This window comes from Raphanus sativus, chromosome 6, assembly GCF_000801105.2.
Source record: "Raphanus sativus cultivar WK10039 chromosome 6, ASM80110v3, whole genome shotgun sequence".
Classification (NCBI taxonomy): domain Eukaryota; kingdom Viridiplantae; phylum Streptophyta; class Magnoliopsida; order Brassicales; family Brassicaceae; genus Raphanus; species Raphanus sativus.
In genome coordinates this window covers 32,426,992-32,453,700 of record NC_079516.1, presented here as the reverse complement: position 1 = coordinate 32,453,700, position 26,709 = coordinate 32,426,992, and the positions used below count along the sequence as shown (strand labels likewise).

Here is a 26,709-nt window from a genome sequence, read left to right as displayed (position 1 = left end):
TGATCGTCTTTAACTGATCTCCGAGATCCTCTCCGTTTATTGAGGAATCCGAAACAGCTTTCCTTTGACCGGGTCTTGCGCTCCTTCTGTTATGATGTGAGCTTCCTCTTCACCGTGACCTCTTCGAAGATTGCCCTTAGCTTCCAGCCTCCGGCTCCGTATTGAACCTTAGCTAAGGTCACTGATACGCGTTGGGCTTTGTCTCGGCCCAATACTTGTTTTGGTTCTATCGTCAGCTAACGGGCCATATTTGGGCCCAACATAGCCCGCCTCTCACCTGTGCTATGAGAAGCAACCTAGCATCAACCAGCTCTGTACCAGAGCAGATTACTGGTCAGAGCACTCGCTTACCTCCTCCACCACCTATTCTTAGGTCAGGAGAAGGAGTATCCAATCCGTCCGGAGGCAGAACGTCAGCTTCGGTGTTTCAGGCCAGAAACCTAAACACAAATCCGGATGAACATCAAAGGACGGATGCTGATCCTACAACTCGCCCCACTAACCTAACTCGTCAAAATAACCCAAGGGCCAGTGAGCAAATCAGCCCACCTGGCACTTGGGAAAATGATCGAACACGATTCCATCAGGTGCCTGTTCGACAGGTACCTAATGATGACCCGAGTGTCCTTCCTCTAGAGGGACCTGAGGCTATTCGCAGATATATGGAACGAACTCACGCAGCTCTCCAAAAATTGGGAGCTCAAGTCCACAAGGCAACGAGCTCAGCTCCCGAAATCGAGAGCTTGATCGAAGAGACCTGTGGAACTCCATTCACTGACAGAATTGCCAACTCTTACATAAGAGACACCCTAAAAATTAGGATCCCCGAATACGACGGGACCTCAGACCCAAAGGCTTACCTGAGAGCCTTCCGGTTAGCTATCGTGAAAGCTCACTTTACGAAAGAAGAATGCGAAGCAGGTTACTGCAGGACATGCGCCGAAAATCTAGTCGGAACAGCCCTCGAATGGTTCTCTGGTCTCGAACCAAATTCGATAGATAGCTTCGCCCAGTTAAGCAACGCTTTCATGAAGCAATACTCGACTCAGATCCTGAAGCAAGCATCCGAGGCTGACCTCTGGAAAATGAGACAGGGAGTGGGAGACTCACCACGAGCCTACATCGAAAAATTCAGAGCAGTGAGAACTAAGCTCTCAAACCCAAACGACCAGGTCGCCATCGAGGCTCTCAGAAGAGGTCTCTGGTATAAATCGGAACTTTGGTCGGAGCTAACGCTCAATCCTCCCCCAACTATCGACGATGCTCTTCAAAAGGCGTCTAGATACGTCACCTTGGAAGAGGAAACAGCTGCACTGGATAAACTCCACAAGAAACTACAGAATCACCCGAAAGGTGAAGCCTCAGAAGCAAAAGGACCTCATAAAAAGGGGAACTCTCGAAACAATCAGACCCAGGGAGAACATTCCTATGCAATCGAGGAAGATAAGAAAGAAAAACCTGTCGCCGCAGCAAACAAAACCCCCTGGTCAAAAGGGTATGATGAGAACAAACACTGCTCTTATCACGATCGGAAAGGACACTCAATTGAGGAATGTTGGGACCTCCAACGACAACTGGCAGCTAAATTCACAGCCGGAGAAATAAAGGATGTGGACCTCAAAAACCACAGCCCTACCAGAAAAGAGGTCCCAGAGACACCTCACCGAAACGAGAAAGGTCTCCTGAAAAAGAGACCGATTCACCACCCCCAGCTCCTAAGAAAAGGGTCGACATGATCCTTGGGAAGCTCCCCCAAGGAAAAAGCCTACAAATCAAGGCCCTCCTGAGCAAACCGTTACCTTAGTCGAGCCCTGGTTCGAGGGTACTCTGTTAATTCTATTAAAACTCATGTACGGAAGGCTGTGTCTAACACTCAAACTAAGCCTTCTAACCCCGAGTCTAACACTAAGATTTCCTTTTGGGAAAGTGAGATGTCAAACCTTGAAAGACCTCACGACGATGCCCTGATCGTCACCCTGAACATCGCAGGGTACGAAGTACCCAAGCTCATGGTAGACACCGGGAGCTCCGTCGATCTCATTTTCTACAGCGCCCTGAAGGGGATGGAAATAGACGAGTACGAAATCGTCGACCAGAAGGCTAGTCTCATAGGCTTTTCCGGAGAAACAGCTACCTCATTGGGAACTATCAAACTCCCAATTATAGCTGGCGGAATCATGAAAATGACGAACTTCGTAGTCATCGACAGACCCTCCCCGTTCCATGCGATCCTAGGAAGACCTTGGATCCATAACATGAAAGCAGTAGCTTCAACTTACCACCAATGTGTGAAGTTCCCGACACCTGAAGGGATAGCTACCGTGCACGGTAACCAAAAGATCTCCAGGATCGGTTACCTGGGAGGATTCAAAATTCATAAAGAATCGCCCCAATAGCAATTACAGATCCAGGAGGGTCGTGAGATGCAACAGAATATTCGAGGTCCCCCTAAAATCCTCACCGAGCAAGTTAGTATCGACGACTCAAATCCTGAAAAACAAGTGAGTATCGGATCTGAGCTACCTCTCGAGACTAAGAAGGAGCTAATTGACTTTCTAAAAAACAACGTTGGAACCTTTGCATGGACCACTAGTGACATGAAGGGTATAAACGCCGACGTCACTACTCACAAGCTTAATGTAGATCCCACTTTCAAACCGATCAAACAAAAGCGTCGCAAGCTAGGCTTAGAAAAGGCACAAGCTGTTAACGACGAGGTCGACCGACTTACGAAAGCTGGGTCCATTCGAGAGGTACATTACCCCGACTGGCTAGCTAATCCAGTAGTAGTAAAAAAGAAGAACAGGAAATGGAGAATCTGCGTAGATTTCACCGACCTAAATAAAGCTTTTCCCAAAGACAGCTTCCCGTTACCTCACATCGATCGTTTGGTCGAGGCCACTGCTGGCCACCAGCTCATGTCCTTCATGGATGTCTTTTAAGGGTACAATCAAATCATAATGGATCCCGACGATCAAGAGAAAACCGCATTCATAACTGAAAGAGGGACCTATTGCTATAAGGTCATGCCATTCGGTTTAAAGAACGCAGGAGCTACCTATCAAAGGCTAGTGAATAAAATGTTTGCTGGCCAGCTCGGAAAAACCATGGAGGTCTATGTTGACGATCTGCTAGTCAAATCCTCAGTTGGAGAAAATCACATTTCCCACCTAAGGGAACGCTTCGATATCCTCAACAAATACGATATGAAGCTCAACCCTGCCAAGTGCACCTTCGGGTTACCTTCAGGCGAGTTTCTCGGCTACCTCGTAATCGAAAGAGGCATCAAAGCCAACCCGAAACAGATAACTACCTTTCTGGAAATGCCGTCACCTAAGACAACCAGAGAGGTACAGAGATTGACTGGACGAATCGCAGCATTAAATCGATTCATATCTAGGTCCAGCAATAAGTGCCTCCCATTCTACAAACTTCTAAAAAATAATAAGAAGTTCTTATGGGACGAGAAGTGCGAGGAGGCCTTCAAGCAATTGAAAACTTACCTCTCCGAACCTCCCATCTTGGTCAAACCAGTAATGGGAGAACCACTGTATTTGTACCTCGCTGTGTCAACCGCTGCAGTTAGTGGTGTGCTGGTACGAGAAGAGCAAAACGAGCAAAGACCTGTCTATTATACCAGCAAGAGTCTGATAAACGCTGAAACTAGATACCCTACTATGGAAAAACTAGCTCTAGCTGTCGTAACAGCTGCCAGAAAATTGCGACCTTATTTCCAATCGGATTCAATCGTCGTAATGACTTCACAACCATTGCGAAAAATTTTGCACAGCCCTAGCCAATCAGGACGATTAGCTAAATGGGCAATAGAGCTCAGTGAATACGATATCGAGTATAGACCTCGAGCAGTAGCAAAAGCTCAGGCCCTTGCCGATTTCATAATCGAGCTAGCTTCCAAACAACTAGACTTGGAAACGGAAGCTCCGAAGTGGAGTCTGTACGTTGACGGAGCCTCGTCAAGACAAGGTTCCGGCATCGGTCTAAGGCTAACCTCCTCAGCTGGAGAAACCATCGAACAATCCTACAGGCTCGGATTCAGCGCTTCTAATAACGAGGCTGAATACGAAGCATTAATTGCATGATTAAAACTCGCCCTAAGCCTCGGAATTCGAGAGCTGAACGCTTATAGTGATTCACAGCTAGTAGCTAGCCAGTTCCACGGCGAGTATGAAACAAGGGACGAAAGAATGGGGGCATACCTCGAAGTTGTCTGGAACCTCACTAAGCAGACATGAGATTGACTTTTTTTTTTGGGACAAACTTTCAATGTTGTATGCTTTTTGTTTGTAATCTTAGATATTTAGTTTGTAATATAATATAGTAGATATAGATCTGTTTGATTTAAATTGTTTGAAATTATATACTTATTTTTTTTTTTAAATTCACTAATTTATTTATTGGAAGTATATAATTTGAAGTAATGAGAATAGAGTAAACAATTAAGAAAATATTAAATCTATTTGATTTATATTTAGTTATAGATTAGATTATAATGTAACATTATAAGATTACTTTCCATTTGTTTTATATCTTAGAGAAATATATATATATAAATATAAAAACACATTTTAATTGCTATGAATTGTTTAAGAAAATATATAGCATATAAATAAATAAAGGAAATTAGATTATATTAGGGCCGGAATTTTAAAAAAACTATGCCCATTTATTCTTAAAACTATAGAGTCAAAATCAGCCCATTAGGACTCTCAAAGCCTAGGTTAGAATGTTATTCGGGGAAGGTCAACAATTTCTAACGTGTCTCTTTCTAAACCAAACAACTTTGTTATCTTCGCTTCTTGTCGGTTTCAGGCGATTTTGAAGTCGTCGTTGTCGAAAATTCTATCCAAATCGGATGAAATTGATACAAATCAAAAATCAGAACCGTTCACTCCTTTGTTAAACTCGATCTATATGCTGTTTAAGGTTTGTGTTTTTTTTTTGAACTTTCATGGTTATCGATGTTTTTTTCTTTTTAGATGCAAAAGATCAATATTTTCTTATCTAATAATCTATATTACTTTGCATGTTGTCAAGATCTATGAAGAAGAAACAACAATAGTGATGATTATATTCTTCAAAATAAGTCGGTAGATCCTGGATCGATTTTCAAGATCTGCAACCAAAAGTCAGAATCTGGATCTTTCGTCACCCTCTGTTTTGAAGATAACCTGTACAAAAAGGTCGATTTTTTTATGCGAAGATAAGTTTGTTTTTTTTTTAATAAATACTTTCACGATTCTGATTCTATATAATCCATATATTGAAAACAATTTAATTTGATATGAATACGGTTGAATATCCAGAATAAAAGATGAAGCCGAGTAGAATATTGATCGGGGGAAATCAAAAGCAACGTAGAAGACAACTCCGACATAGCAAGTAGAAAGTTAAGTGCGACTCTCAAATATTTAATTACATAAGGTCGTATAAATAGAGTTCTTATTTATTCACTTATTTTTCTGTTGCTTGATTCAGATTTATATAATTTGTTCAGATTATGTTAAGCCATTAGTAATCAAACTCATCTTTTGTTAGGTGGTTGATAAGGTTGTATATGAGAGCAAGTGGAAAATAAAGCAATCGAATAGTTACAACATCGAGCAGAGGCAGTCGTAGTTCATGTGAAGATAAGTACATGCTTTGGTTTTTCTTTATATATAGTTTCACGCTTCTAATAACTTATATGAAGGGAATCTCTTGAAACTACATGATATTTGATATGGATACCATTGAATTGTTTTTGCAGAGGTTAATAAAGATTAAATATAGAAAGACATAAGGCGAGAAAAAGACATACCAGATACAACAAGCAGAAAGTTAAGTGTGACTATCAGCTATTTAAAAACTATAATATTTTTAGAAATGTGATTCTTCTTTATTCTTCTTTATTCTTTAAGCTAATAAAATAAACTCATATTAATTAATTTGGTTTTCAAATAATCTCAGAATTGTGCTACATTGTAGTCTTTGTCGTAAACTTATTTATCTTATGTTTCTAATGAGATTTATTAAAATCTGTTCAGGTTAAGTTATAGAGGTTCGTAAGCAGATCTGTTCGTAAGGAAAGCTCTGCGCATACACTGAAAAGATAAAACTGGAAGAGCTCAAAACAAAACAATTCCACTGTTGAAAAGGTTAGTCCTCTGTAGTCCCATAGACGAATCATTAAATTGAAATCGTGAGTAGAAACGGTAGGCTGTTTAGGATAGAACTCGATAAGTTTTAATAGATTTGATATACTGCTTAGTTATGTCTGGATTGTCTGAATTTATTGAATTGAGTGCATTTAGTTAAGTTATTTAGGTTGACTGAATTGCTTTAAAAGTGCGGAAACCCTGTACAAACAAAATGTATATCCACTTTTAATATATATTGTTGATCAAATACATGTGAGGTTTGACAACAAAACTCTATTAGGAATATAGAATTATATACAGTCAGTTTGTGCGTGGTAGATTGAATAAAAAACTTATAGGGAGAATTTATCATGTCAAAAACACGCATGAAATCCTTTCAAAACTTCTATCTGAACTGGAAAAAAAACCATTCACCAGTTACTACTGGTAAAAACCACACAACCTAACGACAGTACAAATGTGTCTGAAATAAAATAAAACACCGAACATCTGTTTCACTCAGCAAACTAAAACAACACTCTGGTTTACAGATTATCATAAACTTCTTTGAAAACAACATTAGTAGTCTTCTTTTGCGGCTTACCTTCTAAATCAACAATCAAAACTTTCAAACCTTTCTTAGAAGTAACTCTTGAAATAGCAACATAGAGCTGTCCATGAGAAAATACTGGCCTAGGAAGGAATAGTCCAACTTGAAATAGTGATTGACCTTGACTCTTGTTGATGGTTATTGCAAAAGCAACAGCTAGGGGCAATTGTCTTCTACGCATTTTGAAAGGAAGTCTTTTATCTGTAGGAGTGATCAACAATCTAGGAATGTAAACATCTTCACCAACCTTGTCACCGGTTAAGATTGTAGCTCGCACCATAAAATCCATAACTTCTGTAATTTGCAATCTTGTCCCATTCATTAAACCTTCATTAGGATTAATGTTCCTAAGCAACATAACAGGACAACCAACTTTCAGTCTCAGACTATGATTTGGTAGACCAAATACTTTAATACTGTTTAGGAAGTCCGAACTTAGGGCCTCATTATTGACAGAACCAGTATCGGATGGATCTATACTGTCAGATGAGATATAAATCATTTCTTCACCTGATACAAAAAAGATTTACTAAACAGATTGAGTAATTTTATAATTTATAAACTCAAATAAGTAAATGAATATAAAGTAAATTTTTTACCATCAAGTTTAGATAACATATGATCGTTAATCATATTTACATCCTCATTTGTTGGACATAAATTTCTCTCTGTTGGAAAAACGTAGGATCTTTCATCCCTCTCAGTGAGTCAGCGTCTCCATAAATCGCCAGACTTATAGTCTCTATAGGATCAGTAGGGTCCGTAATCAAAAACTCTTCTGGAATATCAATTACCTCATCCCCATCGTTAGCTTCTGACACTCTCCCATCTCCAACGGCCAAAATCCACTCAGAAAAAATATTTTAGATCTTTTGCCTCTTTATCTGTTAGATTGTTCGAACAAAGTCTCATATTCTTAGTTAGTTTCAGCACCTTACAATGTTCACAGAGATATGATGAGTTCATGGAAGCCAAAACAATCTATGTTCTGCCACCTCTTGTTATAACAGGAAGCACTTGTCGAAAATCACCACCAATCACTATAACCTTTCCACCAAAAGGCTTATTATCTGGATTGTCCATTAGGTCATTTAAACTTCTGTCTAGAGATTCAAAACAATACATGCTCATCATGGGTGCTTCATCCCATATAATTAGAGATGATTCCTTTATCAAATTAGCTTTATCTGTTCCATGAGACAGATTGCATGTAGTGAACTCATCTGGATTAATCAGTATGCCAAAACGGGAATGGGCAGTCCTGCCACCAGGTAGCAAAAGAGAAGCAATTCCGCTTGATGCAGTATTAAGAACTATATCTCCCCTACACCTCAACGCAGCTGATAGTAGTTTTCAAAGAAATGTTTTCCCAGTTCCTCCAAAACCATAAACAAAGAACATTCTGCCTCTATCTTCAACAACAGCAGTAATAATCTCATCATAGATTTTTCTTTGTTCATCAGTCATCTTTGGAAAATCTACATCGTGAGATGCTTGCAGTGCTTCTACATCGTAATTTTGTTCATCATAGATCAACACGTTTTCATTCGATGTAGCATCGGCAGGAACCTTTGGCATAGTCTCATATACTTCCAGCGAACTCCCATTCCTTTTCATAAGCTTCTCAATTTCTATAAGAGCATATAATTTTTTGTCCTTGTCACTAAGTGTCAGTCCTGCCAAAACAATACAAACAAAACAAATTTAATGAACGAAGACATTTTAACAATAATATATTTAAATTCTTTATAAGATGTTAGTTTCTACCTGGCCTATTGAACTGAAGTCTTCGATTATACTCAATATCTTCAGATAAGAGTTCTCAAGTCCTTTCCCAAACCACCTCTGGTTGAGACAGACTGTCGGACAAAAGCATGAGAACAAAAAGATCTCGAACAGCAGCTGCAGAACTATCGAAACTACGCCTCACTAAGTCATCTATATACTCCTGATCATCATCCAATATTCCTCGAGCATAACATGTATCTTTGTAGCTATCATAAAGCACATCATTATAAGTTTTAATATCGGCATAGCATGTAGGACCTCTGACATAGTTCAACAATACCCTCAAATAATAAGAACTTTCCTGCTTACGGGGGGCATAGTTAATTCTTCCAATGCTGAACCCCTGTTTCCTTCTACTGAACTTCTTCTGACTCTTTGAGTATGTTTAATAGTTGGGAATCTGAATATAGGTAAGAGTCCTAGAAAAAGCATCAATCTTACACATGTCAAACCATGCCAAGAACATTGTGTTTTGGATGAGTTTACGACCAACAACATCCTTATCCTTCCCTCTGAAGATAACGGGTTGTTTTCCTGGTAGATGAAATTGACAGCTTCTCAACCGCAGTGGATCTATAATGTATCAGAAACTTAAAAATTCTCCATGCTCATTCACATGTGGAAACATATCTACATAAATCAATTAAAACAGAGTTAAAAAAACAGACATAAATTACACTGTTATTTAATTTCTGAACTCAGCTAAAAATACCTGCAATCAAAGAAGTCCTTTATTTCATTTTTCTGATTCTCCACCGACTTCCCTGCTGTTGATTTCGCTGTATGTGAGATCTCTGCAGCTGAACTCGCTGCTGCAGAAGAAGCTGTAGCTGAGTTCGCTGTAGATGAGATTGGTACAGTTGTCTTCTCTGCTGTATTATTTGCAACATCAGGCTCTGTTCGTTCGACTACCGCAGTAACACGATCTGCTCCTTTATTAATGTATTTAAATAAATACTTAATAGAACCAACTTGGTTGCACCACTCTACATTAATGTGTGCTCGGTAGCGAAGATATAGTGTCTTGTTATAAGGAATGACCCATCTGTTATCACACTTCAAACCATTCTTCTCCACATAACAATTAGGTTGACTACTCCTTCTATACACTGGAAAACCATATTTTTCACTCTAGTATTCTCAGCATAGGGTTTAGGAAAAATTTTCGAACACTGTCCATTTTCCATACACGGTGAATTCATATTAGCAGCTCCACAAGGACCATGAATCATCATATCTTTAACAACATCATAAAGATCTGAATCAACTGATTTGTCTGGTATCTCAGCTGATATTATTTTATCAATATCTTCTGTTTTCAGAAATTTGGATCTAGGTCGCATAAAAAGCAGAATGTGAGCATGTGGCAACCCTCTTTTTTGAAACTAAACAGTATACATAGCTGAAAAATATAAAAACATGAAAAATGTAAGCAACCGATCATATGTATATAACTTGAAATAGAAAAAAAAATAAGAATCAGTTTTTAAGAACTTACATGAAGCCGTTTTGCCCAAAATATTCTTCTTTGTCAAATCATTCATCAAAGACTCCAGTTTCAACTTAAAGATCCGACATATAATTTCTGGTATGTCATCTGAATTCAAGCCTCTCTTTTTCAGAAATCTTGTAAGTTCTGGCCATTTAAGATTGCACGTAAAAGTGATGAAAAGTTCTGGAAAACCAAAATGTCTACAGATGGCCATAGCGTCTAAGTACATATTCTTCATGTATCTTGGACCCCCTGTAAAAGTAGCTGGTAGAACAAATTCCTGACCCTGTTCACTCATGTCCGACTGACCACCATTCTCAGACTCCTTGATAGAGGCATAACTATCTGATCGCAAGCATGTCTGGTTAAGCTTCAAATACCTCAGTCGGTTGGACTCAATAGTTGTATAGGCATCAACTATGAATTGTTGAAATAACCTCCTTGAATAGAGTAGACCATGTGACTCATTTTCTCGCTCTTGCATACGGAAAGCAAAAAACTGCCTCATACTGATAGTACCCTTTTTGAGTTTCTTTGAAGCTTCTGTTTCACCCATTTTAATACCAATCCTGAATCCATCTTCACCATAAACAAATAGCAGAGGATACTAAAGAGCTAAATAGGATATATGAATCTCATCAATCCTTGTAAAGCGACCACTCTTATGCTGCAGAACAATATCCCTTTTATCCATTCCTAAATTAAAATCTCCAGGAATCAATGCAGCAACTTCAGATGCTGTAGGCATATTATATGTCCGACTATCTTTGTCACCTCTGCTTACAATTCACATATGAAAAGCCTCTTTAGGATTCATACGAAATCTTTCTCTAACTGATCGAAACTTTTTAACATATGGATTAACAGCATTTAACATCTCCATTATAGGCTGAATGATTTCCTTCTTTAGTCCGTCTACGGTAGACTGTCTCTGCGAGCTTTTGCCACCTCTGAAAAAAGATAACTGATTTAATTATATAGGAGTTTTTCAGAACAAACGCATTACCACTTATTGACAGAAACAAAAAACACTACACCTCAAAGCATTAGATCTGTTTTGAACTTCATTCTCTGTGTCAACAATGTAAAGCTGTCCATTGGCAGAATCCCGTTCAGGTGGAGTTAAAATTCCCATCAAATGATAATTTTCTCCATGAAGCACCAACATTTGGGGTCCTCGTCCCTTTTTAACAGATTTATATACTTTTCCACCAAGAGAAGTGAATGAGAAAACCATATTATATGATCTGGTATTCTTCTGAAAATGTCTACTCAGCTTATCAGTTCCTTTAAGAAGATTCATAAGAACATCAGGCGGTTTCTTTAGCAATGACAACTGAACCTGACCTTGCATGCAACACAATGTGAATATAGGGTTTTTTCTAGACTTGGTCTTATTTATACGTTCACCTAACCACATGATAGCTCCACAATGAACGCAAGTGTAATCTGGATCACCTTCGTCAACATAATCTGATGTCATAGAAAATAGAAAATTTAATAACGCACTCAAGCTATTTTGAAATTTCTTGACAATATGGTACTAACCATCCATTTTTGATGTGTCTGCTTCTGGTTTTGTCTTCACGCCAGAATTTTTTTTTTGAAATAAAGCTGCTACAAATTTGACTCGTTCAGATTGATCTTGTTTATCTGCTTCTGGTTCAGATTCAATTTCTTGTTCATCATCTGAAATTTCAGAATCAGAATTTCCTTGACTGCTACATTCAACTTGTAGATCATCACATTCATCTATAGAGCCTAAAAAATCTGCAAAATATGTAGTATATAAATAGATGAAAATGTAGCATTTCAACGCAATGCGCAGATTCATAATCTAAAGATATTAAATTAATACCTTCATTATTTGAATCAGCTCCTGAATTATCGTATGTAGACTGAGACACTTTAGAAATTGTTGCATCGAGTGGTGTTTTACTGCTGTATGTGTTCAACTTTTTTCTCTTTGGTGTGCTGAATGTTCGATAAACCCCATGGCTTTTCACTGTTGCTCTTACTATAGTTGAGATGACTGCATAATAAGTTCAATTATTATAGGTTTATAATTTGTATTTTAAAAATGTCTTATGTATCATTGCAGTCTCTGTTAGCAAAAATAAAGCAATCTATATATAACGTACATTGATTAGGGTCACCAATATTTGATCTGTCAATACAAACTATAACATAGAATATATAATTTATTGTGTAATTTTATATAAGAAATAATGTATATATTTTCTAACATACCTCGTTTGTTTGTAGGAATCGAAACCGGTGCTGGCGTTTGGAACCTTGATGAACTGTTCTTATTGGTGATTCCATTCAACAATCTTGCAAAAACAGTTTTCAAAGGGAATTCTTTTCTCGGTGAAACCAACTTATGAGCATGACCTGGTATTGGAGGTTGGTATTTTCTTTTCATCCTGTCAACTGTAGATATTTAAACAAAAACAAAACTAAACTCGCAGAAACAAGAGCTATAGATCCGGCTAAATTGAATTGCTTATGAAGAACAGTAGAATCACCTTAAAGTAAGTTGTGATAGGTAAAAATTCGTTTAATGGCTGCACACAGTGAACATTGTTTTGTTAATCGAGTTTTCAAAGTTTTCAAATTATCTATGGTTATAATTTATAACTTAGGCGGGACTTTGAAATATTTTGAGAAGAAAATTAAATGAAGTTAAGATCTTCTAAATATTAAATATTGTATAATATCTTGTAGATCACTTAAATTAAGATATTCTACATATTAAATATTGTATAATCTCTAATATCTATTTTTGAACGTTTTATAGATTGCTCGCCACTTAACTATTAATATATAATTAATAGCTAACAGTTCAATCATTTTAATATTTTAACAAATACATTAGTTTGTTATCAATGTTGAAAATGGTAATTAAACTTTGTAACAAAGTCAGAATTTGATTAATTCTTTTAATTTACATGTACAGGATAAAATATAAAATGCAACAATTTATAAAATATAATAAAACATATTGATAAGGAAATAAAAAACACAGACACATTCAACTGCTTGATTATACAACATAGAACACACATCTAATCTATACAACAAAGTAGCATAGAGGATTACATAGTGCATGAAATGAAAAAACAAATTAAAACATATTGCATGGATAAACTTACACAAAACAACCCTTCCATTTCTTATTCTTCACGAGTAGCAAAGGAAAACCATTGATAAACCCTTTTGTAATACTAACACTGATCGCAAACTAAAGTTATGTCATCCTCGGGATGGCACATTCTCCGTGGCCGAATGTTAACCATCTCCGCATAGTCATCATGAGTGAAACTACACAGAATTGAACTTAGGGAGTTCTTAATTCTCTCCCAGCTTTGATTGGACATCGATGGGTTTTCCAGCCATCGAAGTTTATCCATGTACTTTCGCCCCTTCCAATAGTGACCACGAACCATCATTAACAAAGCGTAAAGTAACGTACCTTCATCATTTTTTCCCAATGGAAGCTTGTCGTAAATGATATAGTCCTGCATGTTGGTCCTCCGTTATGAAGTACTTAAGTATCCCCTAGATATAGTGAGCAACCGGGTTGTCATTCTCCAAACACTTTTCCTTCAACTCAGTGTTCTCGAATAGCATTTCCTTTGGTTTGGCAGCAAAATATCGTAGGTCGAGATTTCCAAAGTAGTTGGTCGGATCGGCTTCTGAATAATCGTCGAAATCAGAGTCGATGTCGATGATGTAACCATTGTTAACCGAAGAATCTGACCCCATCTCCGATAGTTTATCTTTCTTAGATGTGAGATTTAAAATATCTTTCTTAGAAACTCTTTGTTCGTGAAAGTGGATCAAAAAGAAATTCAAGAGGTTAGAAGTGTTTCTCTCTGTTTTTTTCAGGAAGGGAATTAGAGATTAAATAGAGGAGGTCGAGATTGTTGATGTGACCAAGTTGATGGACTTCACACACTTTTTAAAAAACTGTAGAGTTCATGCATGGTTATTGATAATACAACGAAAAAGAATTTGCATGCTTCTTGATAAAGAATATTGTCAGTTTGTGTCATTGTTTTGTCTACTTTATGTCACAATATGTGACAAAACTTTGGTACTTGTGACATAAAGAAGATATGTACAAAACTTCAAAAGCTGCATCTTTTCTTTTCTCACTGTGTTATTCTGTATGATTTATTTCAGGTACTTGAGTTCATTGACCAGAAACAGAGGTTGAGTTCATCGGAAAATAATCATACCTTGGCCACTACATTGAAAAAAAGAAAAGCAAGGTTAGCTACTCGAACTAAAAGAAATAGTATAGGAATATAACTCTTTTATGAATTGATAGTTTATATAATTTTTATAGTGAAGTTAGTATAATTAGAAATCGTTTTTAGAGCAAGAGAGTTGCCGGTATATTAGTTAGGATAAGTAGCTATTTTGGTAACTAAAATTAACAAAATTACAAACATCATTATTAAAAAGCCTCTTTATTGATAAAAACCAAACAAAACAATATATGGAAGTAAACCAGAAAGTAATAAAAAAACCAGAAAGATGTTTATTAAATCAAACGAAAATTGAAAACATATTAAAACTCCACTTCAGCATCTCTGTTTAGTCCCCACCATTCTTTTCCTGCTTGATTATCTTTGAGCATTGTTTCTTAGAAGTAGAAGAATGGTCACCAATCTCACAGTCTCCCTTTCGCTTTGATAGTGGAGTCGAAGACAAACTTGTATTCTCTTCACTGTCAATGCTGATCAAAGAGACCTTCACAAAAATACAATCAATACCATTAAAACATGACCATTCCCAAATTATACCCTTAATGAATGTTTTTAATTTTCCAAAAATACCCTTAATTTTACAAAGAATGATAAAATTCATTAATGGCATTTGAGTCTTTTAGTTTTGGGCCTGCAGAAATATATTAAAATGGATCAATAAATAATGGGCTTACACATATTTATAAAATATGCTACTTTTATTTAATATAAATATTTTATGTTCAAATATTAGACATATATATTCTGAAACTAAATTAATAAAAAACATAATGACATTATAAAGTTATTTTCTTAAATCTATGTATCATAAAATTAATTTTAAATCTAAAATAGAAAAATAGAAAAATACAAACTTATAATAGGTTTTTAATAACAAAAATAAACTAATATTGTCATATTAATAAGTTTTTATGTTTTATTTGATCATTGGTATTAGATCACAGGTTAATAATGAATTTTTGGGTTTTACCGGGTTCTATCGGATTTTTAATTAATGATTTTTCATTAAATCCGAACTAGATTATATACATGGTACGGGTCTACCAGTTCAGCAGATTTAGGTCAAATATAAAAACACTTCTTAAAACTCAACATTATTTTCAAAAAACTTTTAAATTATATGTTCTTTAATAAAAAAATATAAATTCATTCAAATCACTCTTGACCAAATATTTGTTCTATTTATTTTTATTTTGAAGAGAAAAAACAAATAATAAAAATATAAGAACTCAATTTTTATGATTTGAAACAAAAATAATAGTTATTTATAAATTATTTTTCGGTTAATAAGTGAAAACAACGCGCGCTTTTTTAGCAATATTTTATAATTTTATAAATCTTTAAAATTATATAATAGTCGAAGTAAGAATTTCGGATAAAACATTGTTTAACTTATTACAAACATAAAACAGTTGTATGATGCATTTTAAATTTCGCCATACTGTACACACTATTACAAACCCGCATAATTGAAACTTTATGATGTATGGTTTATATAATTAAAATGAATAATATTTAATCTTTATACTGAAAAAAAACAAAAAAAAAAACCCGCCTTTTCAAGGGCGGGTCAAAATCTAGTAAACTTTAAAAGGCACGCATATATACATGACTAATAAAATATTTAAGTAGGAAAAATTTTGTAATTAATGATTGCATCGGTTAAAACTTGTCCAGAGGAACGGTCGGATGAAGCAATGGTTGTCAATGTGTTCTCAGTATTCTCTTCGTCAACAATAGATATGATTGCATCAGCAGACCATGTTTTTCCAATGTTAAATATATCTGCACCATAGTCAACATTGTCTTTGCCCACATAGACACCAAATTTAAAAGTTTTTCCAATAAGCTCAGTAATAGCATCAGGCAAGTCCTCATGATCTTGAACCTAAAAAAATTTAAACTTCTAATATATTAGCAAAGACAATATAATGTGTAGTTTATTACAATGAATTGGAAACTTTTATATACCTCCTCTAGAGAACCATCTAGGAGCACTTCAGCACTCACACCCAAAATGGGTTCCGCAATTGTATCAAGCAGCATCACCTTAGTTTCACCAGTGTCATCTTTTATGAGTAGATGAAGTTTAAACCTGAAAAAATTTCAAATATATAAGTTATAATAGATATAAAACATATAAAATATATTAAGGTTATTAAACATACTTAGGTGCAACATTGGTTACATACTGGTGGCATGAATGACAACACCACAGATGTTTCAGAGGTACCACATCCCTTTTGGTAATGTCCGTCACCTTCTTGAAGTGACATTTAACACAACCAAAATAATACCAAGCATAGTCTGTGTCAATTGCATAGATTGTGCCCTTAACAATGCACTTTTCAGTCTACATACACAACATTAAAATTAGATAAAATTAGATGATGATAACAGGATATAGGTAATAGCAGCGCAACAAAAAATCACCTCAGTCGCCATTATTATATCCCGAATTGATCTCTCAGGATAAAAAAACCATTTATCAGCCAGGCGTTTGCTTCCTTTAGGTATTGCAACCTCATGACCAACAGTTACGAGAGCTTGCTCATTATCAGGTATCCTGAATAGTAAAAAAAAAGACTAAGAGATCATGAATATATAATAAGTATATACAATATTTGGTATGTTATTAGAAGCAAACTTACACTTGAAGATAGTCTTCCACGTCAAATCCGGCTGGATTAATTTCAATAGCGGAAGAATCAAAAGCATTTGTAATTTGAACTTGTCCTGAAAAACAGAATATGAAAACGTATAAGTTAATAAAAAATCTATTTAAAATATATAACTTCATTTCTTACCCTGGTAAACATTGATTTTAGCAAATCTCAGTAAACAAAGAAAATTCTTATTCACTTGTGCTACTTTGGATGTGTATAACATCTGTTCAGTAAAGCGGCCCCAAAGACAACATGGTATCTGGTTATCCCTGAAAATAGAAAGTAAGAGTTACATATTGAACACACGATTTTAATAGTTTAGAACATATAAGAACATTGCAAAAAATAATCAATAACTTACTCAGTATCTGTCAAAGTAAGCTGAAGCCTTTTTGTTTCTTTACCATGCACAGGAATAACCTGGATATCTTCAATATCTATTGCTTGACCAATAACATCTACAACCATATTATAATCGTCTATATTAAAACTCTTAAAATTATATAAACCGAAGAGTATAAACACTAATAACTTACCAATCAAAAATTTGGAGTTAAGACTTCCGCTAATGATTTCTGTGAAAGATGCTAATGATAAAAACTTATCATCATTTTCCAGGGTGGATTTGGTGACGTCAGAATTGCTCAATATCGCCATTTTGTACTTATGGCTTGTAGCTCGGTACTTACCGGCTGCTGCGGTTAATGAGAAATTTTCAACGAACCTCCATTGTCCAAGCTGAAGCCTCTTTACACGAGGAAAGAAGACTTTCTTACAGGTACAATGAATCTTAACTCCCTACATTCACAGTTGATATAAAGATCAATATAAGTCACTGATATTAAACTTTCATAAAAATAAAGTTATATATAACCATACTGTCTTATCAGCAAGAATGAAGTTAAGAGAGTCTCCAGCAGAATAATTTGAAGGCTGTGTCCATGAATGCAGGACTTTAACTTCAACCATCCAAGATGTTTTGAAAGGTTTGACATCATTGAGAAAGGTGATCGTCGATTCTGAGGTAACCATAGCCATAGGAGGGAAAGTGTTTTTAAGTTGAGGATGTATAAATTATAGGTTGAGGATCGTCTATTTATATAAGATGAGTAAACATTTAGGTATAATATGGCGAGGATATTTCGAGTTCTGTTTTTGTCATAGATAATATATTCTAATTACCTATTTTAAGAATAGATAGCATATTGAGAGTAGCATCTATGAGTTTGAGTATATCGTGAGGATATTCTTTTTACATTATTTTATGAGATTAAAAGTTCATTTAGATTTGAATATATTTTTAGGAGGTGTTTAGGAAGTTAAGATATGGAATCTTAAGTTGGTTAGATAGTAAGTTTTGTAAAATGGAAGTCGGAATTATAGGAATAATATCTTTCATTATAAAAATGAATTAAGTTGTTAGAGTAATCTTGTTTGCACTGCAAGAATGTAATGGAGTATTTAAGTAGGTTCGGAATTATAGGAATAATATCTTGAAGTTAAAAAGGAATTAATTTGTTAAAGGTGATCTTGTTTGCAAGGCAAGTTAGTTAAGATTAGATTTATATATTGTTAATGAGGTCAGAATATTCTTTTATACTTGATTTGAATCGGGTTAATAAACATGTGTTATCAATCAACCGACCGAAGCTAATAGACTACTTTTTGCATATTATAAAGAACTATAAATTGAAATGTATGGGTAATGCTGAACCAAAAATGAAATTAGATTTCTTTATGTGAACAGGTTGTGATCTGAGAATAAGATTTAACGACCATGTAGTGTTCCATAATAGTGAATCAATGTTATTTTATTACTCTTGTTAAATTACATGGTCTCCTATGTGCAGATTGGAATATAAACTAAGAAGATAGATCATGTGTTATTGCATTAGTGCTGGTATGTAGCCCAATCGTAGTTTGTGTATGTTCTCTATTATTCACATGTAAAATTAATAACGTACCGGTTATGATAAATGAATATTCGATGGTTATCGTTTATAAGGTTTTGGTTTAATTTAAGAGATCCGGTTCATCCGGATACAATGGGAAGTCTAAACGAGTATGTACTCTATTATTTTTAGTATAACGTTTTATGTTATAAGATCTGTCGATATATCTCTGTAGCCAAACACACTTAAATAGCCAAACAGTTACTATTCTAGAGCAAGTCCAAAACTTAAGTGACAATATTTATAAGTAGATAAATTTTAGGACTCTGTTTTAATAGATTAGATTAAGATCTCGGAAATGTGAAGTTCTCCTTATTGTTTTGGATGTCGGAACTTCTCAAACTAGGGTGTTGCGTTCTTTGAGAAAGGGTGAATTGTAACATCCCGAGTTGTGATATACGGAAAGACTTAAGAGAATTGATTTGGCTACATATATCACCAAAGTTGACTTACCTTTTCCGTCACACATCCGTTTAGAATTCCAAAGATAAGCGTGCTTGGACTGGAGTAGTGAAAGGATGGGTGACCTATCGGGAAGTGATTGTCGATACCGTACGAGTGAGGCCAAAGCACGGGGAAAGGTCATGTGGTGATTGCAGGGTCAGTAAACAATGATTTCAAGTCTTGAAAAATTAACGGAACGACCGCTGGAACGGGATGGGGCCCACGGGCTGAGAGAGCGGGCATGGGTGGCCCATTAGTCGTGGGCGGTCGGGGCGTTACACGTGGGCTATTTACAGAAATCATCAGCCAGTAAGATGAGGCCACACGGGCAATTGTGTGTCAGCCCGCATGCCTCAGGTTGCATGTGCGGCGACACACGGGTGCACACATGTAATCACGCATGTCTCAGTCACATGTAGTAAGAAACCTCCACGTCCAGATGCCTCTCAGCATGGCTGGACTGCATGCGTTGCGACACACCGGTTGCTACATGTCAATCAGTATGCTTCGGTTGCATGTATCACGACACCTCGTGCTTCTACATGTCAGGCTGCAAGTGATGCTTCCATGCGCGACTACACCTCGAGCTTCTGTTGACACTCAGCTGCTATACAGTTGCCACCACGTTCTTATCCCATAGATCAAGCCACCTCGAGCTTCTCGGTTCATTTGCGCGATTTAGACCCTCCCGGTGAATTTTCGACCCGCGATCAATCCCGAGTATTTTTCGCTCCCGTTTTTATGCGCTGAATATTTTTAATAAACTCCAAAGGAATCCTGACCTTGATGGAAAATATTTCCCCAGCCTCAGGCTTCCCCGAGAAATTCTATAATACCGAAATTAGGATTTTCGCCCAACTTCGGGTTTTCCCTTCGTGCTTCGTTCCCGACGTGTTTGCTTCCCGTCCTGCTTCCGACTTATGATCTTTCTCAAATAAAGTTTCGCGGAAAACTTAGTGGTTAAGAAACGTAATGCTTTAAAAACGTCGAGCTTCTAAAACGTCGTGATTCAAAAAAAATGTGATGCTTCCAGAACGGCCGTCTGATCAATATAACACATTGTCTAACTATGGTCGAGCAGCTTATCCGACTCATAGTTCATCCACGATCAATTCTTCGACCATGCTGTACTTCAAAATTCCCTTATCGCCCGTAATTCGACCACCAAGTTGATGCTCGACTAATTTTCTATTTTCCATGAACCATGTCTAAAATTTCGTGATGGAAACTCAACATAACTCCTCATACTTTGATTCCCAAAAACTCGGCTCCAAATTCTGACTTTATCGATTTCGACCACTTTACCCCTTTAGAAGGGTTATTACATCGCCGGTCGATGCCAGAGCAATCTCAAATTTACTTTTAGTGTAGAGAGAAAAAGTTAACGAGGAGAGAAGGTCACGGGGAAATGGAAATTTAAAGAAGAACAAATCAAAGTGTGCCATGATCAACAAAAAAGACTTTCTGGTTCAGTTGCTTGAAAGTTGAAAAAAACTGCTCATTTTCTGTTGAATGTTCATAGGATTTGGACGAGTCTGGTTTGCGCTGGTTTTTTTTCAGGTACATGTCTTTCACATTTTAGATATTGAAACTTAGTTAGATATTGGGACTCAGTTAGATATTATAAATTTTTAGTTTGTACGTGAATCAGTTTTTTGTGTCTAGGTCGATTTGACTCTGTAACTAAAATATTTACAAAATATGGGAAATTTAGAAATAAAGAACAAAACAACTACAACCTTGTACCCTTAGAATTAAAACCAAAATTATTGTCCCTATAGAATAAACAATAATACAAATCCTTTTTTGCCCTTTCTATTAATTTCTAAATACAAGTATTAAAAGTTAATATAATTTATTCATATTGTTTTTACTTTTATTATCTAAAAAGTTAAAAAAGAAGAAGAAAAAACATTAGAACACGTAGTCGACTCCGACTCTTCTTTCTCTCCAACGAAGAGGCGATTAGGTTTCGCCATCACCACCTTCTTTTGCGGCCGTCTTAGTTCAACAGAGACCTTGAACTCATCGTCACATCTCTTTTTCGTCCTCCTTATTTCTTCTATTCTCTCTAAACATCAGCGACTAGAATAACTTTGTAATCTCCGCCAGCTACAATTGGAGTTGTTCAAAGCTCGGGAGCAGTTCTTATCATCTTGGTTCCCAAGATCGTAGAGGTTAGGATTTCGAAATCCCCTCTGTGTTTTTTTTTGTTGATCTTAATTTGCTTATTTGCATATACTAGGGATAGATTGAAGTTGGTCAACGACAGACGAAGCTTTCCTCCCTGATTAAGAACAAGTGGTACTCTATTTTCATCTCGGTTTCCTCTTTCTCCAAGAAACTGTGAAACTTTCTATTCGTTCTCTGCTTGAGGTTAGTTTGTTCCTTTGTTCTCTATAACTAAACCAAGTAGGTTTCTTTTGAGATGTTTATGGGTGCTCTGTTACCAAGTAATTTCTTATGATCATATGTATCAGATTCTTACGTACCTAAGTGTGTGGATTTTTGTAATTAATATGCGTCACCTAGAAAGTTGGCTTTAGTTAAAGGCAAAACTAACAAAAAAGACTTTACTAACTGAGTTAGAAAATAATGTTTAATGAACCTATTTTGCAGACACAAGTAGTGAATTTTTTTTAAAAAAAACTGATGAGGTTTGCAAATTTACAGGTAGTGGAGAGTGGGGGAAAGAACATTGAGGTTGGTCTGATGACATGGGAGGAAGGTACTCTGAGGCAGCAAGAAGAAGCTGAAATCGATGCTATTATGGCTGAGATTGAAGCAGAGAAGGCTGCTGCAGAAGCAGCCAAGAAAGGCCTTTCAAAGGAAACCTTAACACAAGCCAGATCTTACAACAACGGTCTCAGTTTTCAAGTTGTAACTTTTGGTTCAAATTATGTTATTTGTTTTGTTGGATCATTAGCTTGTGTTGACATTCTTGCTTTAAATCTTAATGGACAATTGCAAAGTAACATGTTACTTATGTGTCAAACCATTATAAGCTTGTGTTTGTTATGTACCAGATTGTGATCGACATAACCGGACCGACAGGACCGTACCGACCGCAGGAGATAATGTTTATCGACTGTTATACTTATCCACTTAGAATAAACACGACCTGATGTATATATATATAAGACCTCTGGTCAAGATTAATAACAAGAAACACGTTTCCCCACTTAGTTTTATAACACGTTATCAGCACGATACGTTCTCCAAAAACCCGAGCTACCCAAAACCACCAAAAACCCTAAAAACGGCGCATATTAAAATCGCTCTATCTCTCCAACCGTAAGGATCCAGACAACGAGCCACATATCAAATCGAAGCTCTCGACAAAACGAATCCAACGCCGTAAACCTCGTGTCAATCCGATCTCGGACGCCCCCTCACGCTCTGTTTCAATACGCGCCGCCAGTAACCCTAAAAACCCTAATTTTGGCGTAACTTCAAATCGATCTATCTCTTCAATCCTGAGAAACCAGAAGACGAGTAATATATCAAATTGAAGCTCCTGACGAGACGAACAGATCACCGTAAACCTTGTGTCGATCCGATCTTAGACGCGCTTTCACGCTCTATTTCAATAAGCGCCGCCAGAAACCCTAAAAACCCTAAAACTCTAATCTCCTCTTTTGTTTTACAATTTGTGTTTGATCATTATTTTAACTTGTTTTTGACTCTTGTGTTTAAGGTCTAACCAAGATCAAACCCATGATTCATAAATTCCATTCAACCCAATTGGAGGTTAAGAAGAGGCGACCAATTTTTTATCCATTCCGGTCATGCAGTTCGCGATCCGACTCATTCCTGCTCTCGGTGGTCCGGTTCTACAAACATCAAAGTTTAGGTAATTAAAATTCTGAAATCTAAAAGAGAACCCATACTTAATTTGGTTGTATTGATAAAGATTTAAGACTATTAAAATTTGCAAAACCCCAAACCCTAAGATAATAGATCCCAAAATCCTTTGAGTAAGTTGGAGCTTTCAAGTCCAACAGAGATTGTTTCTAACAATTAAACTCGATTATAAAGATTATAAATAAAGTAAAAATCGCCCAATGCATAAAAATGGTCGAGACTGTACTCCCAACTGATCTAAACTATGCTAAAAGATCAGTATGATAAAGGCAAAAGGTAACCAGATAGGTTGACCACAAAATTTTATACACTTTATGGCATGACTGGACTAGCCATCCAGGTCTTTAAAATTGATGCAAAGATTGATATCGAAAAAAGACACAAAAGAGTTATCCCATAGAATCTCACGTTGTGTAACATGTACACAAGGGAAACTCAATAGGCTATAATGTTCCAAGCATCTAAAATATTTATAGCATGTTCATGAGGGGGAGAAATGACACTCATGTGGTCCATGAACAACACTAAAAATCCGAGTGCCATGGTCTATGACCATGATAGAACTTGGCCGAATTCTTTGTGATACAAAGATCACTAGCTAATGCTTGGGAACACATGGATTTACATGTAATAAAAATATGCATCAGGCTATATAAAGTGAGTATAGATATTTCCATCTAAGAATGATAAAGGGTCATGATCCAGACATAGACTATCCTAAGAGATTATGTATAGACCACCACAATAATATGTGCCGTCTAGGATAGAACCTCATAAGAAGATGAGATAAGATTGGGAATATATGTTGGATATGAGAATGCTTTCTCCCACGATTTTATAAGAAACCTTGAGCCAAATATGGGTGATCAGATTAAGGCCAGGTTTACGGATTGCATGATTAAATCCAACTATCCAACATCAGGGGGAGAAAGAAATAAGCTGGTACAAGTATAAAGAAATGGAATGGTATTAACCATCCTTGTTTTGGCAAGATCCTCGGACCAGAGAATATGATTTAAGACGTCCAAAGAAAGATCATACAAAGCTAACTAAAAGAATGCAAGACAGATTAGACCCGAAAAGTAAAGAAAAAAAATGACTAAGTCATACCAGCTTAAGCACCACGAAATTAATGTCCTAGAAGAGACATAATCAAGTTGCTATAGAGTCTAAAGATAGACCAATATGTTCCATAAGATAAGGAACCTCGGAAATGAAAAGAAAGGTGCATAGAAATGACATATCCGAGGTCATAAGGGAAACCAGACCAGACATTGAGATAAGGCTGCACAGCTAAACATCTAAGGTACCAGACCATGTAGTTTGGGACGCCAAATTGCAAGGTAATGAAGGTTCTTAGTAAGAATGAAATCTCTAATCGATTAGTTCATGTCTGGAACACAATGGAACCATACATATAAAAGAGTGTCGACACATACACACATAAAAGATAAAGATGCATAAGGAAATAGCACTTGAGTTTAAAATATATAAGCGAGGATCAGAACCCACGTGAATACAAGAATGCATTTATAGATTAAAAGGTTGAAACCGTGGGGGTTTAAAGAAAGATTCAAAGAATCTATAAAAGAGATGGGTGTATTGGCCATATATAGAAACACCATCTGATAAGATAAAACCAGTGAAAAATAGGTCATGTGTGGGAAAAGAAGAAGAAATCGTGAGACATGGACTAAGGTGTTCATATTCCTATTTACAGCATTCAAAGAATGGCTTGATTACACAAGGATACACACAAAGACTAAGGAACATATTATAAGGAGATGTACTCCTATGTGGTGGATGCTACTATAAATTCGAAAATGATAAATGTCTGGATATAAGTAAGAAAGAAATGTAGTAAGCAGCATGTTGATCACTGGATAAAGAAATGATAAGAATATCAAAAAGATGAGAAAAGAAATTCTCATAGAATAGTTTTGTTCCTAAACTATTCATGGACTGAAACAAGGCAGCTGCAAATGATAGACTAAGAAAATACTTAGTACAATCAGTCCATAGATCCTTATAGAGGATATTATAATTCCTTGTGTTTATGTTTATACCAAACCAACCTAAAGAGAGGTTCAATGGTTCAATGATTTCAATGATACAAGTTATCGATTGATTTTTGACAGAATATGATGGGACTAGAAACCTTAGCCATATATGAGTATATTGGCGTGTGATGACAAGGTCTATGACTTAACATATATGTTTTCGAAAACATAGCATTGTCTACGACAAAATGAAAGAAGTCATGAGACATCATCAAGACATCATCCACGGTATGGCAAAGCCATGAGACTAGAGGAACCGTGGGACATGAGAGGACCTGCAAGAAAGATTTACTCGCAGGATAGAGGTACATCCAAGTACTGGTCGAGTACTATCCGAGTACTGATTGAGCATCATCCATCCGACCAGAACATGAAGACATTGTCGAGTGGTCAGCATCAAAGGAGCACGTCTTGACCATGTCCAAATGAAGTTCCAGATGGCCGGCAAAATTACAAAGTATTACAAGAAGCTCATCGACCAGATAGGAATTCATCGTCCAAAGATCTACAGTGATGCATTCATCAGGGGGAGTTCATGTGTTGTACTCTTTTTCCTGTCCATGGTTTCCCATTTTGCCACATTGGTTTTGGGGTTTTCCAGGAGAGGTTTTAATGAGGCAACATTAAGCATGCAACGAACCAGTACCGGATGTGTCGATCAAGGGGGAGTGTTATGTACCAGATTGTGATCGACATAACCGGACCGACCAGGACCGTACCGACCGCAGGAGATAATGCTTATCGACTGTTATACTTATCCACTTAGAATAAACATGACCTGATGTATATATATATAAGACCTCTGGTCAAGATTAATAACAAGAAACATGTTTCCCCACTTAGTTTTATAACAGTGTTGACATTATTGTTTTAAATCTCTTATTTAGCATTGAATCTCTTTTTAGGTTTCATACACAATAACAAACAAAGGCATACATGATGTGAATTTAAATGGTCTTATTTGACTCTCATATTAAGGTTATTTTAGGAATTTTTTTTTTTAATAAAAATGTAGAAGGGGAGAATCGAACACTTCACACCTGGGTATTTATAACTACTACATAAACCACTGCACTACTTGAAACTATTGAGATTAGTGGCTGATTACAAACTTAAATAAAATAGGGCCGTAAATTTACATATATCAAAATCGTTGTTGGCAAGAAAAACTAAAATTTAGGGAACAAAATTTTTAAAAAAAGGAAATAAATAAGATTTAATAGATTTAGATAATATATTTTGACAGTTATTTCCTAGATTTTCGGATTCTGTTACAAATCCGGTAGAACAAACTTACTACAACCCGAGAATATGGATGACATGGTAGAAAGAGTATACAGAGAACATAGACAAACGAGAGATAGGAAGAAAGTATATTCTTCAGAGGAAGACATAAGAACATTTATTAGGACTTACTAT

The 26,709-nt window shown here is 36.2% G+C and overlaps 2 protein-coding genes across 2 annotated transcripts; both read right to left on the bottom strand.

Moving 5' to 3' along the window:
* Positions 1–6,682: 6,682 nt before the first annotated feature.
* Positions 6,683–7,552, bottom strand: LOC130495762 (uncharacterized). The gene is made up of 2 exons (XM_056987264.1): positions 7,542–7,552; positions 6,683–7,094 (listed from the first exon to the last, which is right to left on the bottom strand). Exons 1-2 carry the CDS (start codon positions 7,550–7,552, stop codon positions 6,683–6,685), a joined length of 423 nt encoding a protein of 140 aa, XP_056843244.1.
* Positions 7,553–14,632: 7,080 nt separating this feature from the next.
* LOC108832917 (uncharacterized) lies at positions 14,633–18,002 on the bottom strand. Its single transcript, XM_018606368.1, has 10 exons — positions 17,850–18,002; positions 17,507–17,768; positions 17,332–17,428; positions 17,112–17,239; positions 16,956–17,040; positions 16,738–16,870; positions 16,602–16,657; positions 16,276–16,399; positions 15,974–16,192; positions 14,633–14,788 (listed from the first exon to the last, which is right to left on the bottom strand). Exons 1-10 carry the CDS (start codon positions 18,000–18,002, stop codon positions 14,633–14,635), a joined length of 1,413 nt encoding a protein of 470 aa, XP_018461870.1.
* Between the last annotated feature and the right edge of the window lie 8,707 nt (positions 18,003–26,709).

Bases quoted from the DNA above. Each gene is read 5' to 3' on its own strand.
- LOC108832917 (XM_018606368.1), bottom strand. From the start codon at position 18,002: ATGGTTACCTCAGAATCGACGATCACCTTTCTCAATGATGTCAAACCT. The intron at 17,240-17,331 runs GTAAGTTATTGA...TTCTATTTTCAG, and splicing joins CTTACTTTGACAGATACTGA to GGATAACCAGATACCATGTT. The intron at 16,193-16,275 runs GTATATAAAAGT...AAATTTTTTTAG, and splicing joins TAGATGGTTCTCTAGAGGAG to GTTCAAGATCATGAGGACTT.